This window comes from Pollicipes pollicipes, unplaced genomic scaffold (genome assembly GCF_011947565.3).
Source record: "Pollicipes pollicipes isolate AB1234 unplaced genomic scaffold, Ppol_2.1 Scaffold_4295;HRSCAF=5057_pilon_pilon_pilon, whole genome shotgun sequence".
Lineage (NCBI taxonomy): Eukaryota > Metazoa > Arthropoda > Thecostraca > Pollicipedomorpha > Pollicipedidae > Pollicipes > Pollicipes pollicipes.
The window spans coordinates 10,417,210-10,434,316 of record NW_023596461.1 but is presented as its reverse complement, the minus strand read 5'-3'; the positions used below and the strand labels follow the sequence as shown (position 1 = coordinate 10,434,316).

General features: G+C 56.8%; 1 protein-coding gene across 1 annotated transcript in view; it reads left to right on the top strand.

The window, feature by feature from the left end:
- LOC119096697 (disks large homolog 2) overlaps window positions 1-15,318 on the top strand; it is a 120,229-nt gene extending 104,911 nt beyond the window's left edge. Inside the window, exons 13-21 of the mRNA XM_037219592.1 lie at window positions 6,006-6,222; window positions 7,213-7,352; window positions 7,699-7,942; window positions 10,182-10,287; window positions 11,076-11,264; window positions 11,905-12,077; window positions 12,367-12,479; window positions 13,723-13,814; window positions 14,198-15,318. Of these exons, the coding sequence (XP_037075487.1) occupies window positions 6,006-6,222; window positions 7,213-7,352; window positions 7,699-7,942; window positions 10,182-10,287; window positions 11,076-11,264; window positions 11,905-12,077; window positions 12,367-12,479; window positions 13,723-13,814; window positions 14,198-14,304 (1,381 nt within the window). The 3' untranslated portion in view covers window positions 14,305-15,318. The remainder of the gene's footprint in view (window positions 1-6,005; window positions 6,223-7,212; window positions 7,353-7,698; window positions 7,943-10,181; window positions 10,288-11,075; window positions 11,265-11,904; window positions 12,078-12,366; window positions 12,480-13,722; window positions 13,815-14,197) is intronic.
- Window positions 15,319-17,107: the final 1,789 nt, after the last annotated feature.

Sequence of the window (17,107 nt, the reverse complement as noted above, 5' to 3'; positions counted from 1 at the left end):
CGGCGTCGCCAGTCGATTTCAGAGCTCGGCAGCCCGTCTGGCAGACAGCGATCCCCTCCAGACAGGGGCCTCACGCGCCGGCTGCGCGGGGCCGGTCAGCGTTCACGCGCTCATACGGGCGAAGGCGGCAGTCAAGTATGTGGTAGGTGCAGTGCATCCAGCGAAAACCCAGGCGGTGACTTCAGAAAAGCAGGGAGCTAGCCGAATATGGGGAGATCAACTCGCAAGGACGTGTCTGAAATCATGCGGCGGATTTACTCCAAGGCTGAGCCAGTCTACGTGCCATGGGTTGCGAGTGACGGACCTACGGTCCAAACCTAAGTTTTGATTAATGTTGCAACCCTGTCTGACACGCGGCAGTCAAGATATTACCTATTTTACAATGTCTAAACTGTGTGGTATCCAGAGAGCCGCTGTGGAATCAACATCGGCCACCAAAGGCTGGAACTCTAGTGTCTCGCCTCGATGTTGCCATTTTCCACCCAGAACTCGGGTTTTGGAGGAGCACGGGGTGGGAGGCGGCGCAGGCGTCGGGCCCATGGTATACCAATTGGCGCCCCTCTCCCCGTTAACCTGATGTTTTTTTTTTTTTAGCAGTATTTGTAAATTTTAGAATTATCTGCAATGATATTCTCGTTTGTAGAAAGAAGTGGCTTAAAGAGGGGTGTTTTTCTCCGTCTTTCTTCGCTTTTCTAGCGTTTCCGCGGCCCGTTGCGCTCACCTCAGCTCGGGAACAGCATGTTTGATGACGATCATCGTGGAAAAGGCCTGAAACCTAGTGACTGAATGTCAATGTTTGACCCATGTGGAATGTAGCCATGTTCATCATGCAGTTTGATCAACGACACCGGTGCACGCAACTCTTGGAGCGCGTGGTTCTTGTGTCAATCGTCGAGCGTGCTTTCGGCCCACGCTGTGGCTGTCGTTGTCGCGGCAATGCGCCCGTAAACGCACCGAAAAGAAAGCGTTGGAAATCAGGAAAACTTAATGATGCGGCACACGAAAAGGCTGTGGCTACATTTTTGGTGCTTTCATAAGCCCAGAGCCTTGTTTCAGCAGTGTTTTAGACGTGGGAAGGCCGGACCCGAATCCTCCCGCTCCCCCAGTGGCATTCCGGCCTTTGAATGAATGGCTAGTGACCATTCATTCAGTGACGACATAACGACCTCCGAAGAACCTTGCCGCACGATTGTGTTCGCTCAAGTCTGATCCAGCTCAGCAGTGGCTGCCAGCACGCCCGACGCCGGGTCAGCCCGCCGGGGCGCCGGGTCACCTGACCGACATGGGCGGCGCGGCCGAGGGTGACCTTGCGGGCGCTCGTGACGTGCCTCACCCGGCCCCGGCCGGCCGAGGCCGCCGAGGCCGCGCCGCCGCGCCGCCAAACACCCGCCCATCGGTATTCAGAAGACATGCAGTGCACGGGTGTGCGGTCCGGGGGCGGCCGGCCTCTCAGGTCTGAACGCTGGCGCTGGCTCTGAGGGGGGGGGGGGGCTCGACCTGGCCTTTGACGTCACGCGGCCATCACTCACTTCCGTACCGGCGTCCGGAAGCGACGCCCTTGTGTCTCAGGCGCGCGCGGTTGACGTCTGACTCACGAAGTTCACAGTGCACCCCAGGGGCTTCATGATATGGCGACAGTGCATTCGGCCTCTGCCGATTGGGCACCATTACATGCGCCTTGCCTCAGTGACGGTTTCGTGGGCGTTGAAATGTAAAAGGCGGAGTGACCATGCATTGCCTCGCTACCTCCTCCTCCTCCTTCTCCCCCCCCCCCCCCTCGCCCCACCTCAAGTCTGTTGGAAGAGCGCCGGCCGCCGTCGGTGTCCCCGCCGCCATGTGTCGCCGACGCCGGTGGGAACGGGAGCTGTGCGTGCCGGGCCGGGTGCGCGGCCGAGGGAGACTGGTGGTGTAGACAGCGGGCTGATGAGCACGCCCTGCTCCATATACCACCACAATGGCGAGGCCGCGAGCGTGCCGCGCGGCCCGCCAGATGGTCCGCCGCTGCCGCCGCGGCACAGATCGGCGGCGGGTGCGGCGGCGGGCGCGGCGGCTCCGTCGAGGCTTGGGTCGCGCGGCTCCGGAGACACGGCGCTGTGCTGTGCTGGTCGGTGGCCGGCACATGGGTCGGCTGAGCGCTTCCCACCGCGCTTTGGCCGGCTCCAGACATGGAGACAGAGCCCGCTTCTGCTTCGGCCTCCGCTTCATGCTATTTTAAACGATTGCTTCGGCTTCGGCTTCGGCTTTGTGACGTTTTGAACAGCTGACTTCGGTTTCGTGTTCTACTTTGTGACATTTTTAACAGTCGACCCCCACGTCGGTTCGAACAAGTTTTAAATAATGACCCCGCTTTGGCTCAATGCGAGCTTGAACTGCTGGGTTTGTACTTGTCATGACAATTCCTTTCACTGGTGTTACTGCTTGACTTCGCAAAACGAGTCCTGTCTGTGTCGTCATGCCAATATACCACCCAGCTTTCCAAGACTGCGACGCATTCATGGTTAAAAGTCAAAACCTGCCAGTCACTCTCAGGACCGATTGACTCCGATGACGGCCGGGTGATAGCTGACTGTCCGAAACGTGGTGTACATACAAACACGCACGACGAGGATGACAGTCCGAAAACAAGACATGTCTTATCCGTAGTGCTAACACCTTGTCTCAATCACTCTGCAGAACTCTTGTGACATTTCCTGATCTCGTGCAGTTTTAGCATACGCGCAAATGGCTTTGGTTTCGCAACGTAACGTTACACGTTAGATTCAGCTTGGTACGGGGGCTCGTGACTTGAACTATTGGTGTTGGCTTTGGCTCCGTTTTTCTCTAGGATCGAAGCCGTTGGCTTCGGCTTTGGCTTGTTGTGTGTGAGGTTCGAGGGCAATGGCGTTGGCTTTGGTTTCGCGTTTTAAACATAAAAGCTTCTGACTTCGGCTCAGACTTCCCGCCAGCTCTGAGCCGTAAAGCCAACGCCCTCAAATTCGATTTCAGTCCCATGTCACTACCTTGGCTTCGGATCCAGCTTCGAAGCCGGGAGGCGGGCTTGCCACCGCGCCTGGCCGGCACCTGCGTCGCCTCCGGCTGAACTCTGGCGGCTGTCCTCCATCGCGAGCGGACTCTCGACGCCCGTGTCGTGGGTTTCCGGCTGTCGGGTATGCCGCAGCTGTGCTACTGCCAAGACCAGGCCACCGTCGCTACCGAGACCGGCCCGAAATAGCCTGATTTGATTGGCCGCCAGCGGTGGGCTGAGCAGTTCAATGAACGCCCTCCGCAGCGCCGTTTCACCGTTTCGTGGCATCTGGAGAGAGCTGGAATTGCTGTACCGGGTCTATATATGCTCTCGCACTGCCTTGCCGGCAAGCTCCCGACAAGTTTTGAATTGATAAGCAATGAATATTTGTTGCGGATGGATATATGCATTCGATAGTTGCGACAGACAAGGAAAGCCGAGACCCTGTGGATGGTTATTTGGATGGCGCCTCATTCACCAGCTGTGAGCGTCCGTTTTGTTGAAGCTTTTGGCTCACAGGCATATGTTGGAGTGCCAGACAACGATAACTAGTTGAAAGAATATGCACGCAGCAAACGAATTTGCTGCTGTGGAAGAGTAGTACTTCATGTGTGTGGTTTTATGGCTGGACAAGGCAAAGCCGGAAGGTGTGTTTGTTAATTTGCCGAAGCGGAATGTCTCGGACATTTCATACACTCTGGTTAAAACCGTCAATGCATGCATGACTGCAAATCTTAGATATTTTTGATTGGCACCTCTTTGTAGCCACCGAACAACTGTGTCTCTAGAAATGTTAGCTTTCTATTAAAACATTGTTGGAAAGTTGAGCCGGAAATCCGTTAGTTTTGTAGAAGGTTTTTAACATTTCCTTGTGTTTTTGCTTCCGAGATTATGAGTAGTTTCTTCGATATTTATGAAACAAGTCTTGTTACATTTCTGGAAGGGCCGCCGTGGAAAGTTTCAACGAATTGGAAGCTCCCAGCCCTAGCTGCGGTGTAGGTCCCATGACCAGGCTGCCGCGGCTGTGACGGGGCTGCCGCGGCTGTGACCGGGCTGCCGCTGCTGTGACCGGGCTGCCGCGGCTGTGACGGGGCTGCCGCGGCTGTGACGGGGCTGCCGCGGCTGTGACGGGGCTGCCGCGGCTGTAACCGGGCTTCCGCGGCTGTGACGAGAATGCCGCAGCTGTACCCGCGCTGCCGCGGCTGTAACCGGGCTTCCGTGGCTGTGACGAGAACGCCGCGGCTGTGACGGGGCCGCCGCGGCTGTGACGGGGCTGCAGTGGCTGTGACGGGGCTGCAGTGGCTGTGACGGGACTGCAGTGGCTGTGACGGGGCCGCCGCGGCTGTGACGGGGCTGCCGCGACTGTGACGAGAACGCCGCGGCTGTACCCGCGCTGCCGCGGCTGTAACCGGGCTTCCGCGGCCGTGACGAGAACGCCGCGGCTGTACCCGAGCTGCCGCGGCTGTGAGCTGTGACGGGGCTGCCGTGGTTGTGACGGGGCTGCCGCGGTTGTGATGGGGCTGCCGTGGCTGTGAGCTGTGACGGATTACCGTGACTGCGACCGGGCTGTCGTGGCTGTGACGGGGCTGCCGCGTCTGTAACCGGGCTTCCGCGGCAATGACGAGAACGCCGCGGTTGTACCCACGCTGCCGCGGTTGTGACGGGGCTGCCGCGGCTGTGGGCTGTGACGGGGCTGCCGCGGCTGTGGGCTGTGACGGGGCTGCGGCGGCTGTGACGGGGCCGCCGCGGCTGTGAGCTGTGACGGGCTGCCGCGGCTGTGGGCTGTGACGGGGCTGCGGCGGCTGTGACGGGGCTGCCGCGGCTGTAGCGAGGCTGGCGTGCCAGCCCGCCCGCGCCGCAGCTGACCTATGCGGGACCTGGCGAGGCCCGACGGGTCAGCTGACGCCCGGGCGAGGACACCGGCCGCCAACTATGCGCGCTGATGGGACCGCGGCCTATTGGACGGCGGTGCCGGCAGCGGCGGCGGCACGTCGGCCCCGACGTCCGATGTGACGGCGGCAGCGGCGGCAGTGGCGGCGAGTTGGCCCCGTCGCTCAGGCAGGCGCCGGGCCGTCGGCGGGACACGCGGGCGCGACCGCCGCTGTTGGCGTGCGGCGGACGGCACTGCACGGGCGCTGCTGAGCTGTGGGTCGCCCGGACCGTCCGGCACGCGTTATCCGGAGGCTCGGGCGCCGCCCAAGAATGCATAATGAAAAATATATGACTTCGTATCATCGGTACAACTTAGAATTCGCGTTAGAATCTTGGATAGCTTACATAGCAATGGTTGAGAGCATACTGCCGCCCGTTGTCCAGAAATCGTGCGCATGGACGCCACATGCGACCGACGCGACAAACATACTTGCCCTGACTGAGCACAACATAACCATTGAGGCGGGGCATTCACGTGACGTTTCTATAACGTCATACATGTGAAGGTGACTTTCAAAGAGGTTATGCGAAAAAGTATACACATGTTCGCGTGCTTCAAGCTCAGAAACAAGAATATTTGCAGTCTCAATGTGATTGCTGTGAATTGCGTTGAGTGATCTTCAAAATGACTACATCAGTTCAAAACCTTATACAAACGCGGGACACTCCGTTTAACAAAAGTGTGCGGAAATAGGTTCCTGCGCCGCCTCCACTTTCAAGCCTGTTCCTGTAGCCACCCTGTTTTCACACAATGGGTGATGAGACGAACAGCTGACCTTGTTGTTGCTTCAAGGGGAGACCATAACCCAATGTTTCCGTGCATTACTGTCTCACTTGGATCTCTGCACCGGATGTTTACTTGCCTTAACGGAGGACCTTAAAACTCTTCCTCCCAGCGGGCTGCTTAGTTATTATCATTGTTGGCGTTTCGTCGCCCATAGTTTGACATGCGTGTTGTGGGGCCGGTTGGGCATCCCAACCTGTCCTGTGTTCGCTGTGCCCTTTCCCCTCCCCCGCACCCCATCCGACCCGACCCGACACGACCTGACTTGACCTGACCTGTCGACAGGGAGCAGCGGCAGGTGGTGCTCAGCAGAGCGTCCGGCCAGGGGCTGGGCTTCAATATCGTGGGCGGCGAGGAGTCGGAGGGCATCTTCGTGTCGTTTATCCTGGCCGGCGGCCAGGCGGACCGGAGCGGCGAGCTGCACCGCGGCGACCGCATCCTCTCCGTCAATGGCTGCGATGTCTCCAAGGCCACGCACGAGCAGGCGGCTGCCGCCCTCAAGGTCAGACAGGGTCACCGCTGCTGGCGAGGGCAGAGGAGTACTGGCGAGGAGTTTGGTGTTGCAGGTTTCGGTTGGGCACTCGCCAGCCCGCGGGTCATTAGCAGCATCCAGAGTCTCGATCTTTTGGACTGCTGGGTAGGCAACTGTTTGACGTGTCAGGCATAGTTATGTAAGTTACGGGCTGTGATTGTTGTGGACGCTTCTCTGCCTGGCCCTTGAGTCTCAAGCTTATTTTTTATTAATAGCGTAGGTAAGTGGGGCTGCCAGGCTCTTCGGAGTTTGCTGTATTTGCGGAAGAAAGCTTTTCGTTTCACGCATTCACTCCAGATTGGGGCGCAGTTTATCCATGGCCCTTGGCTGCGTGTCCCTTATTGTTTGTCGTCACCGGGTTTCATGAAAGGTACTGATGGAAAAGTGCACACGTCGGCCTAAGAATACGACAGTATTAGCCATGTCCTGTGGATTTAACCAATAGGCGTGAGACAAAGTGCAGCGGATGCTCGGCTACGGAGAAGTTTTGAGCGTTGGGGGGGGGGGGGGGGGGCAGAGCTACGACGAAGCTCTGCTGATGCTGATGGTTACAGAGAAGTTTAGGGAGGGTGCTTGGATGAGTCAAATTACAGCGAATGCTTGGTTGCGACGAAGTATACCAGGATGTCACACTATGCCAGAAATAGTTTGATATATTCTACCGACGAAAGTGAGCAGGAAATCATATTACGCCCCGCAAAATAAACTACTGAATTATACCAACAAACATTGCACTCAGGAACGCTGTCATCCGGTATCCTACTTCTAAACATCTCTATAAAGAAGCATTCGAGCTACTCCAATTTCTATTCTATTGCTGTTGGCTGTCCACGGTCGGCTGTCTGGTGCACTGCGCCAGGTCACGTCAGGTCATGTCAGGTCACGTCAGGTCACGGCAAGGGTGGTGACCGGAACCGGTAACCGGTGACCGGCCTGGATAACGGTGACCTCCGCCGACAGGGCGCCGGCCACACCGTGTCCCTGGTGGTCCAGTACCGGCCCGAGGAGTACAACCGGTTCGAAGCCAGGGTCCACGATCTGAAGCAGCAGATGTCGTCCTCCACGCTGCGCACCACACAGAAGCGATCGCTCTACGTCAGGTACGGCTGAGCGCGGCACAGAAACGTTCATTCTACGTCAGAGACGATCTCCGCCGTACATACATGTCCTCTCTGCGTCTGGCACGACCGTGCACCGCCAAAAAAAAAAAACGCAAAAAAAAACTAAGTCACCGTGTGCTGGACCCTTAACGTGGCAGACAGAAACGCTCTTTATGCGTCAAGCAAGTAGCAGCCGCGCCAAGCATCCCGCTACTGGCAACATCCCGACCGCATTGGATCAGAGGCCCAGTGTACTGGTCAGAGTGAGCCTGCGCTGGCCGGGCAAGCGCACCCTGTCTGAACGGTCCGCCCTAGCCTGGCCTGACCCGGCCCGTGCCGTGCGCAGGGCGCTGTTCGACTACGACCCGCGGCTGGACGACGGCCTGCCCTCGCGCGGCCTGCCGTTCGCCTTCGGGGACATCCTGCACGTGACCAACGCCAGCGACGACCAGTGGTGGCAGGCCAAGCGGCTGACACCGCAGGGCCAGCAGCTGGCCATCGGCATCATTCCGTCGCGGGGCCGCTGGGAGCGCAAGATGCGCGCGCGCGGCAAGTCGGTGGTGTTCCACGCCAAGACGGCGGCCGACATGGTGAGCTGGGGTTTATTGGTGTGTTTCTTAGTGTTTGTTAGTGTTTATTGGTGTTTGTTTTATCGCAGTGAGTTTATTCTACACAGACCTGTGTCTGGAACGGTCGCCCGGAGACGGGATTTGGCGGGCACGAGAGGCAGTCGTGCGTCGTTGGCACTTCTGTGGTACACCAGGAGATTCGACGGCGTCGTTTTCTTCGCCGATTGGCCTGTGGTTGTGGGACCCCTTAAGATTGCATTGCGGCTACGTCCAAAATTGCAGCACTGGAGGCAATTGAGGTGGAAGGACGTCATAGAGCTCTTGCTTGTGTGGAGATGAACGCGAATTGTGCTCTTGGGTAGCAGCCGTCATGCGGCGGTACTGACCACCGTGCGCAAGGTTGCGGTCGTCTTTTTGGCTCCTTCGTAAATCAGTGGCCTATGCTAAACGTTTTTGCGTTACTTGTGCCATAATTGTGTCAGTTTTCCGCCTATTTGTGCATTCGAATCGCCATCCATTATTTCAGCGTGCTATTTGGCTGAGATAGTCTCAGTGTGCCTGATCGTTCACCGACCTTCTTTAGGCCATCCGTTTCAAAAGATGGCTGACGGCGGAACTAACTGTTTTCGCTCTCACTCCTCACTCTGTGCTCTGTGTTCCTGGTTTGCTTCAGGCGACAGAGGAGGACGAGGTGACTATGGTGTGCGCATCCACCGCTTCTCCCTGTCTGGCACCCCCTGTTTGTGTCCTCAAACCGCTTTTGGTCGTGCGTTTCCACTATGTTCTTGCTTTGAGCCATGGTGTGCTCCCATATGTGCGGTTGGTGCTTTGCACCCTGTTTGTCGTACACGTGTGTAGCTAGGACGGCTCTTACGTCCGGAATGGTACCCCGTCCGTATGTAGTTACGGCTGTTAGCTGGGAACAACTTCCAAAAGATGGCATGTGTCCATGGAGCTCAATACGTGGTTGTTGTAAACAAGCATTGGATAACTTTTTCAGCCTTGAACCCAAACGCACGTTGCTCCATCGTTACGCGACGAGGCTGGTGACACCGATACGTCAGCATTAGCCTTTTGTAGTCCCCATTTAAGCCCCATCACATTTAAGCTACGTCTTTGTAGCCCCGTCACGTCTCCGAGAGGTAGTTTACGCGTGGGAGTGGCGGTCTCAGACGCCGCAGCCGAGTTGCTCGGCTCCCTCGGTAAGCCGGTGTGGATGGGCTGGTCAGAGCTGACCACCAGAGCCACCTGGTCAGGGCTGACCCGCTGGCCTGCCCGCTCACCGTACACTGTGGAGCGTGTGACGTCACTGGAATGACGCCGGTCACGCTTCCGTCAGCTGCGTATGCTCAGTGAGTCAGTACTCACACACTCAGTGAGAGAGCGCGAACATGCTAAAGTATCAGTGAGGACATTTAAAACAGCATGATCTGTCGCGGCTGCCCTTTCTCGCCCGTACCCGGCCCTCATCTAGCCTGCCGAGCACGTGGTTGTGCGATCCTGGGGATGAGGTCTCGCTTCCGTCCCGTCGCGGCTGGTCCGCACGGAGCCGGCGTCGTGCCGTCGTGCTGAGTGTTGTGACCCTGTGGTCTGCCCTGTCCCGTGACAGTGTCTGGTAATGTTTGGTGTGCTGCCCCCGGCCGCGCGGCGACGTCGTGGCTCTGGCTTTGGTACCGCTGCCGGTGATGGGGAGACTGCGTGCGATCTGGAGCCCCGCTCCGGCTCTGGCTCCGGCTCTGGCCCGTCTGACTATGATTCCGGCGCTGACTCCGCCACCGGGGGCACGCACCTGTGTGCGGATTTGGTCATGCTGTCCGTGTCGGGTTTCGTTCCGTCTCTGCCTTGCCTGCGGTGCGTGCGCGTGACACGTTGGCTCGCTGGGGTACTGTCGGCGCCGCCTCCGGCGCTGCTCGGTCCAAGCTGAGGCGGACGCCGAATCTGATGCGGGTGGGATCATCAGGGTCGAAATGTGCCTGTTTGCTAACGTCATCAGTAGCGAGAAGTAGCTGTCCACCTGTGTTGGCGGCATGTGATAGCGGCTGAGTGCTGGAGCGCTAGGCACTAATTTGAAAAGAGTTTGAGTTGCGTGAAAGCAAGAAAAATGTGGCCAAGCTTATTCTTGTTTGCTTCTAGAATTGACAGCCACGGCTTTCCCAATGTCTCTCACACTTTTCTTTCTGTATTAGCAATTAATTCGGTCTCCCCATATTTTCAAATCGTTGTGCAGTTGTACTAACTTGTACACGTACCTGCGTTGCAGTCCACCCTAGACCGGAAGAAGAAAAACTTCTCCTTTTCTCGCAAGTTTCCGTTCATGAAATCGAGGGAGGATATGAGGTCCGAAGATGGATCAGAGGACAATGACCGTAAGTACTAACGCCGTCATGCGGAGAGGCCAGTCTCACATCCACACGTCATTTCGCCGGTCATGAACCAACTTGGCCGGCGTCTCGCTTTGTGTCGTGTGTTGCATTAAGCGTTAAAACAACTGACCTCACGACACAGCCTATCCTGCTTCGTGTATTGTATTGCATTAGCGTAAGATCCATTGCCGAAGGCTATCGTCTTTAGCACGCTCTTTTGTTGTCGATTCGATTCGTTGTTAAAAGATTTGTCGTTGTTAAAAGGTTGTCGATTCGAGGTTAAAAGGGACGGGTGGAGAAACGCAGACTAACAAAACAAATCCTTTAACTTGCACCGTCAAAGGAAGAGCTCTTTCAATTTATTGCTGTGAGCAACTGGTATGGGTCTTCGAAGAGGCAGCGCAGGGAGACGGCCTTTGATGGGGGAAGTAATGTTGTCGAGGAGGCTGTTCCCACAAAAAGGTTAATCACCGACGTAGATAGCTGCAAATGTCCGACTTACAGAGTATCTTGCCTATGATCAGCTGTTCGCTCTTCATGCTGCGGCGCTTTTGAAAAGCTCTAGGTTTAGCAACGCATTCTTCTGCGAAGTTCTAGTTTGGCATTTGATCGCATGAGCAACGAAGACACCATGGCTGTTGCACTTCTAATAATCGCACTTCTTTAAACAGTAGCATCGCGGTAACACCAGTGGAGCAAAAAGTGAAGCGCTGGCTAATGTTCCCCCATCGGGCGCCGCTAAGGGACAAAACGTAACGTTTTGAAGCCACAACAACGGACCGCTGTCGCAGACTCGGTGACGAACGCGTCGGAAGGTGACGAGCGCAGCCTACCTGAGGAGCCGGTGCCCTCGTACGAGCCCGTCCAGCACGTGGAGGTCAGCTACTGCCGGCCGGTCATCATCCTGGGCCCGCTCAAGGACCGCATCAACGACGACCTCATCTCGCAGTACCCGGACGACTTCGGCAGCTGCGTGCCGCGTGAGTGGACGAGGCGCCGCGCGACGGGGGTGCGATCAGAGACGTCTAGACATCGGGCGACGACGTCCGCACCGCGGGGCAGACTCAGTCGTCCGGGTCATTTGTGACGGTGCCTGGCCGGGCGCTATGCAAATGGTTAGCCGTCCAAAAGTAGACTGGAGAGTTGAAGTTTTGGGTGACGTTAAAGCTGTCGCCGATAAGGGCTCGTGAAGTTCGGGGCGTGACGTCATGCCTTTGAGTTCATCATCTAACAACTCCAACTGAAGACTTTAACTTGTGTTTATCATGTTAGTGTCGAGGACAAAGGTTTCGTTTTAACGCGCGTGCTGGCATGGCACTTTGAGACTTGTTGGCGCCCACGGTGCGTACCTACCGCATACCTTTTATTGTCAACGACAGATTAATCATAGGATAAGGTTGTACGGTATGTAAATGTATAACCGCATGTTTGCCGGATATAACATTATATCTGATGCTAACATTGTCGTTGCGAAAGCTCGCACACGCGTGCTCTTCTATTTTACTACGGTCACCGGCCACTGAAAGTGATCGCTCGCGTAGTGAATCAGCTGCTACATCACACATGAGCGACCGGAACCGGAACCGGAACCGGAAATGAGCAACGTCACGTGTGCGGCAGACACGACGCGGCCGTGCCGAGAGGACGAGGTGGACAAGCGCGACTACCACTTCGTGGCGTCGCGCGAGCAAATGGAGCAGGACATCCAGAACCACCTGTTCATCGAGGCCGGCCAGTACAACGATAACCTGTACGGCACCAGCGTAACCAGCGTCCGAGAGGTGGCCGAGGAGGTACGGCACGCGCGTCGCTGACGTCATCCACCGGTCCCGAGGCGTCTCCGCCGCGTCTCGCTGCGCTGTCCGGGCTCTGTTGCATGGGGACGCGAGAACAGACTGGGGAATATCACACCGGCGACGTTTGTGCTTAGAAACAGACGGGGCGTTAAGCGATCGGGCGGGGGTCCGGCCGGTTGTTTTGACTGGCGGGGGATGCCTCTTGACTGACGTCGCCGCCCGGCCTCATTCCCGGACATGGCCGCGATCTTCGCACTGCTTTAACCCCCTGTGCTCGGGCCACCAGCAAAAGAAGCACTGCATCCTGGACGTGAGCGGAAACGCCATCAAGCGGCTGCACGTGGCCCAGCTGTACCCGATCGCCATCTTCATCCGGCCACGCTCGCCGGAGCTCATCCTGTGAGTGGGGCGCACGGCGGGACGCGAGTCTGCTCCGTCTGCGAGGGTCAGGGGTGACCGGGCGGGGGGCTCAGGACAGGGGACACGGCAGCGCAGGACATAACTCTGCTCGTGACCGCGCAGGGGACCCGCGGGGGACACGGCAGCGCCTGACAGAGCTCTGCTCGTGACCGGGCAGGGGGTCCGCTGGGAACACGGCGGCGCAAGGCAGAGCTCTGCTCGTGACCGGGCAGAAGACCCGCTGGGGGTATGATAGCGCGGGACAGAACTCTGCTCGTGACCGCGGAGCGGACCCGCTGGGGACACGGCAGCGCAGGGCAGAGCTCTGCTCGTGACCGAGCAGGGAACCCGCTGGGGGTATGGTAGCGCGGGACAGAACTCTGTTCGTGACCAGGCGGGGACCCGCTGGGGACACGGTGGCGCAGGACAGAGCTTTGCTCGGCGCGAGGCACGATCGGTTCGTGGCCCGAGGGGACCTGTCTGGTAGCCGAAGGAAGACTGCAGAAATGCACGCCTTCCTCCGTAAAGTTGCGTGCACCTCGAACTGAATGACTGGGGAGGAAGGGGAGGGGGGGGGGGGGCGCACCGTTTTCTGCGTAATCCTACTAGGGCGCACCCTTTACCAGCAAACGGTGATGAGGAGCCTGTTCGCCATCCTACAGCTATATAGTACAATGAAGGCAAGATCTCCACTCAAGGCATGCTGAGTTAACACTGGGTGCTGAGGCGGTGATGCTAACACAAATGGTGTTGAGGCAGTGTTAGCACGCTGGGCGTTAGGCAATGATGTTTTAGTACCTGGGTCGTGACGTGCGCTTGCCAAGAACCACCGTCGGGGCGCCCCAGAGCTGGTCACTCAGGCGCTACTGAAGCTGGCTCTGGTACACGTTACTGGCACTGCTGAATGAGAGGGTGGCGACGCCTGCCAGTTGAGGCTGGTGGATACGTTCAGTGATACCATGGCTCAAGTGCTGTTGATAGTTCTGCGTCACAACAGCATACCTAACATATTCGGTATGAGAAACGGCTGGCCACTCCTTGAGTGATGTGGCACACTCGATGTGACATACTGGTTCATTCATCTTCGTATTTGGGTGTGCTCACTCAGACAGTCTTTGTGACTTCCGCACACTGGAACCGAGCAGATGCGCTTGGAAGGTGCCGTAGCGGCCTGTGCGCTGGAAGTGCGACGCTGTTTTCTAATTTCCACAAATCCGATTTTTATTCCGCTGCATTTTCACAGAGAATGGAACAAACGGCTGACGGAAGAGCAGGCGAAAAAGATGTACGACAAATGTCAAAAGCTGGAAGTGGAGTTCAGCGAATACTTTACCAGTAAGTGGGAGATATTGGTGGTGTATTCCTGTGGTTAATGAATGGCGATTTGCGTCGTGAAGTTGTACTTCTGCCAGGTGAAGATTCCTCCACAAGTCTCCCACCGGACGCGGGTCTATGTGGCGTAGAATCATTGGGGGGGGGGGGGGGGGGGGGGGGGGGGGGGGGGGGGGGAGATGGCTTACTCAATAGAATTCTGCGTGCTTACTTTAAGCCCACCCAGGGAGGAAGCTGCTATATGTTGTTGCATGACAGTGTCGGATTTCTTAGTTTTATGTTCTTCCTTAGTGTCTGCTGTTTCTTAGTGCTCAGAGCCGGACACGTGACGCTTGCTTTGACGGTTATCGTTGACACTTCTGACTGACGATGTTTCTCATTTCCAGACATTGTTTCCGGCGACACGCCGGAGGAGATTTACGAAATAGTGAAAGAGACCATCCGTGAGCAGGGTACGAACCGCATCTGGATCCCGTCGAAAGAGAAGCTGTGAGAAACTGGCGACGAGCTGAGGCGCGTCTCGCGCGCTGGGGGGCGTCATGTTGAGCTTTCTGTCGGTGCGGAGAGGCGCGCTCGGCGTCTCTGGAGCCCTCTGGCGGCCGGGAGGAATCTCAGCGCGCCCACGCCGGGCCTGCTCACCCGCTGAGCGAAGCCCGGTCGCTGGCACCCCCGCCGCTGGCAGCTCCAGCGCCGGAGGAGTGCAGTGGAGTGCGAAGCTGGCCGCAGGTGGCGCCACCGCCGCGGGCGGCCGGAGCTGGCGGCCGGGGTTGTGACGGCGGAGGCTCGCGCCGACCTTTTGTAGGCCGTTCGTTAGATGTTGTTAGGCTCGGCGTCGCTGGCCGCTTGTACGCGGCTGCCGCCCAATAGCCCTTGCGAGGCCTCCCCGGTGCCGGTGCGCACGCGTATCGGGCCAAGCTGCGCGCGCGGGAACTGGCCGCAACTCGAGAGCCGCGCCGTCACTCTCCGACGAGAGATCTCCCGCGCCAGCTACGCACCTATATATGTGTAGTTTTTTAACACGTTGTCTCTGTACCACCTTTGCGTCCTGTTCGTTCTGTCCGCTCGACCCCTTTCTTGTTGATATGACTGCGCTGCCGTTCGAGGCGAACACCTCGCAGCTCCTGTCGTTCCGTAAGGGAGCGCGACGCTGCGCTGAACACCTCCTTCACTCGGTCTGAATGAGGTGGCCGCACCGGGGCCCGTTCCATAACATGTGATAATTATCATTCTCCCCGATCGTAGTGTTGGATTTATTGTGCCCCCCGTTGAAGGTGCGTTCCCGCTCGCGCGGTACTGTGTGCTTCAAATTGTTGGTTGCTCCTCATTCATTTTAGTAACTTATATTCCCAGACGGTTGTGCGCCATGCATGTCCCCTGTAACTTCGAAAGATGCCTGGTTAGTGCGTTGTGCAATCTGCAGATGAAGCCCTTAGGCAATTGTAAATGGAAGATGTGTCACATGTTGTAACAATAGGTGATGTGAATAGAATATGATCAATTGATCAGATCGCCGTGCCGGCTCGTTTTCTTATTCCCGACGGATGGAACCGCGAAATCCCATCTATCTGAAACGGGTCACCAACATTTTGAACTTTCCGAAATATCAAAACTGATAAAAAAAAACTCAGTCTATTAAACATGACTTCATTAGCATATTGATTTTGGTTGTCGCGAACCTTACGCGAATTTGATTGGCCCTCGGTGATACCCGCCCGTAGCTGTCAAGTATTACACGCTGTCTAGCGTCTGTTAAGAATGCTGATTCTCGGTGTGCAGTGTATACTGGCATGCATTTTCCATGTTCTTGCACATAGCTGACTGTTTTTCACCCCACTTTGGTGGGGCGGTCGGCGGATATATGAGCACCACTTCGGTGAGGTGGTCGGTGGATATGTGAACGTCACTTTCCGGGGTGGTCGGTAGATACGCGGGCACTAGGGTAGGTGGTCGGTGGATACATGAGCACCACTTCGGTGAGGTGGGCGGTGGATATGTGAACGTCACTTCCCGGGCTGGTCGGTAGATACGCGAGCACTACTTCGGTAGGTGATCGGTAAATATTGTGAACATCACTTCGGTGGGTGGTCGGTGGATACGCCAGTAACGCCGGCCGAGCGCTCTGACCTCATTGTCACTGATATGGAGCCGGACGCAATTCATTTCGGAGAGGCAAAAGAACCGAACCTGATCGCTCGTTAGTAGCGGCGTGTGGAAGGTCGTGGAGCAGCGCTGGATTCCACGAGAGGTCCAGTGCGGGATCCACGTTATCAGCAGCACAACAAGCTGTTTGAACGCCTCGAGCAGTGATAATTGTATCTGAAGTGAGCGTGAGATGGCACAAATAGTATAATAGTGTAGCCACACAGACATTTTAAAGAAGGGCCTGTCAGCACTGGCCAGCACGGCTGCCTTTTTGGAGAGCGGCATATGTATCAGCCTTCCGCTGATCACGTGCTTCATCGCTAACTATTGGGCTGTCGCCGACAGTCGCTGGCTCTCAGTGCGATACGATGGGTCTCCACTAAATACAACATTTACGTTTGCTTTGTAATTGACAGCTTCAGTCATGTCACCGCATAAGAATATTGGCCAGAAAATAACCGGCTGACGAACAGGCTTATCAACATTTGTGACCGGACATTTCACTGTTTTGTTCAGACGCTTTGTTTCCTTGTTGACCAAATTCCTTGACGCGCCAGTCAGCGGTAGAAAAGGATTGAACTAGGTATTCATCCATCACTAGAAGCAGAATTGTTGGGTGTCACACTACAAAGACGTGGGCTCTATGTGCCGCTGGTCGCGCTACCGTACTATTATTACATGACAGAAAGGCTCGGTCATAGCGCTGTCAGTTTCTACAAAGGCTTCCGACATAACCGGCATCACATGCACGCCTTGTAACGCGTGAACGCAGCCAACCACACCGTGTTCCTTCTATACCGGTGCCCCACGTGTGTGGCTGACGCCCGGTACTGCGGGCAGCCCGTCTGCTCGCATCACTGCGGGCCGCCGCTGACCCCGGCCGGTCACGTGGACACCACCATCGGCTGTTAGGCTGACGACTGGGGCCGCTGGCCGGTCGGCCTGGATCAGTGTCTGACGACTGGTTACATACGGACGCCCGCGCGGGCAATTATTCAATGCATCTTAACACGCGCCCGGGTGGCCGGCTAGATACCCTTCGCTCGGGGGTGGGGGGTCAATTTGAACATCCCCTCCTGAAATCTCGGGAACTAAGAGAGCTAGAGACACCAATTTTACAGGGTGTCTTGACCTGTACGTGAACTCACTTAGGT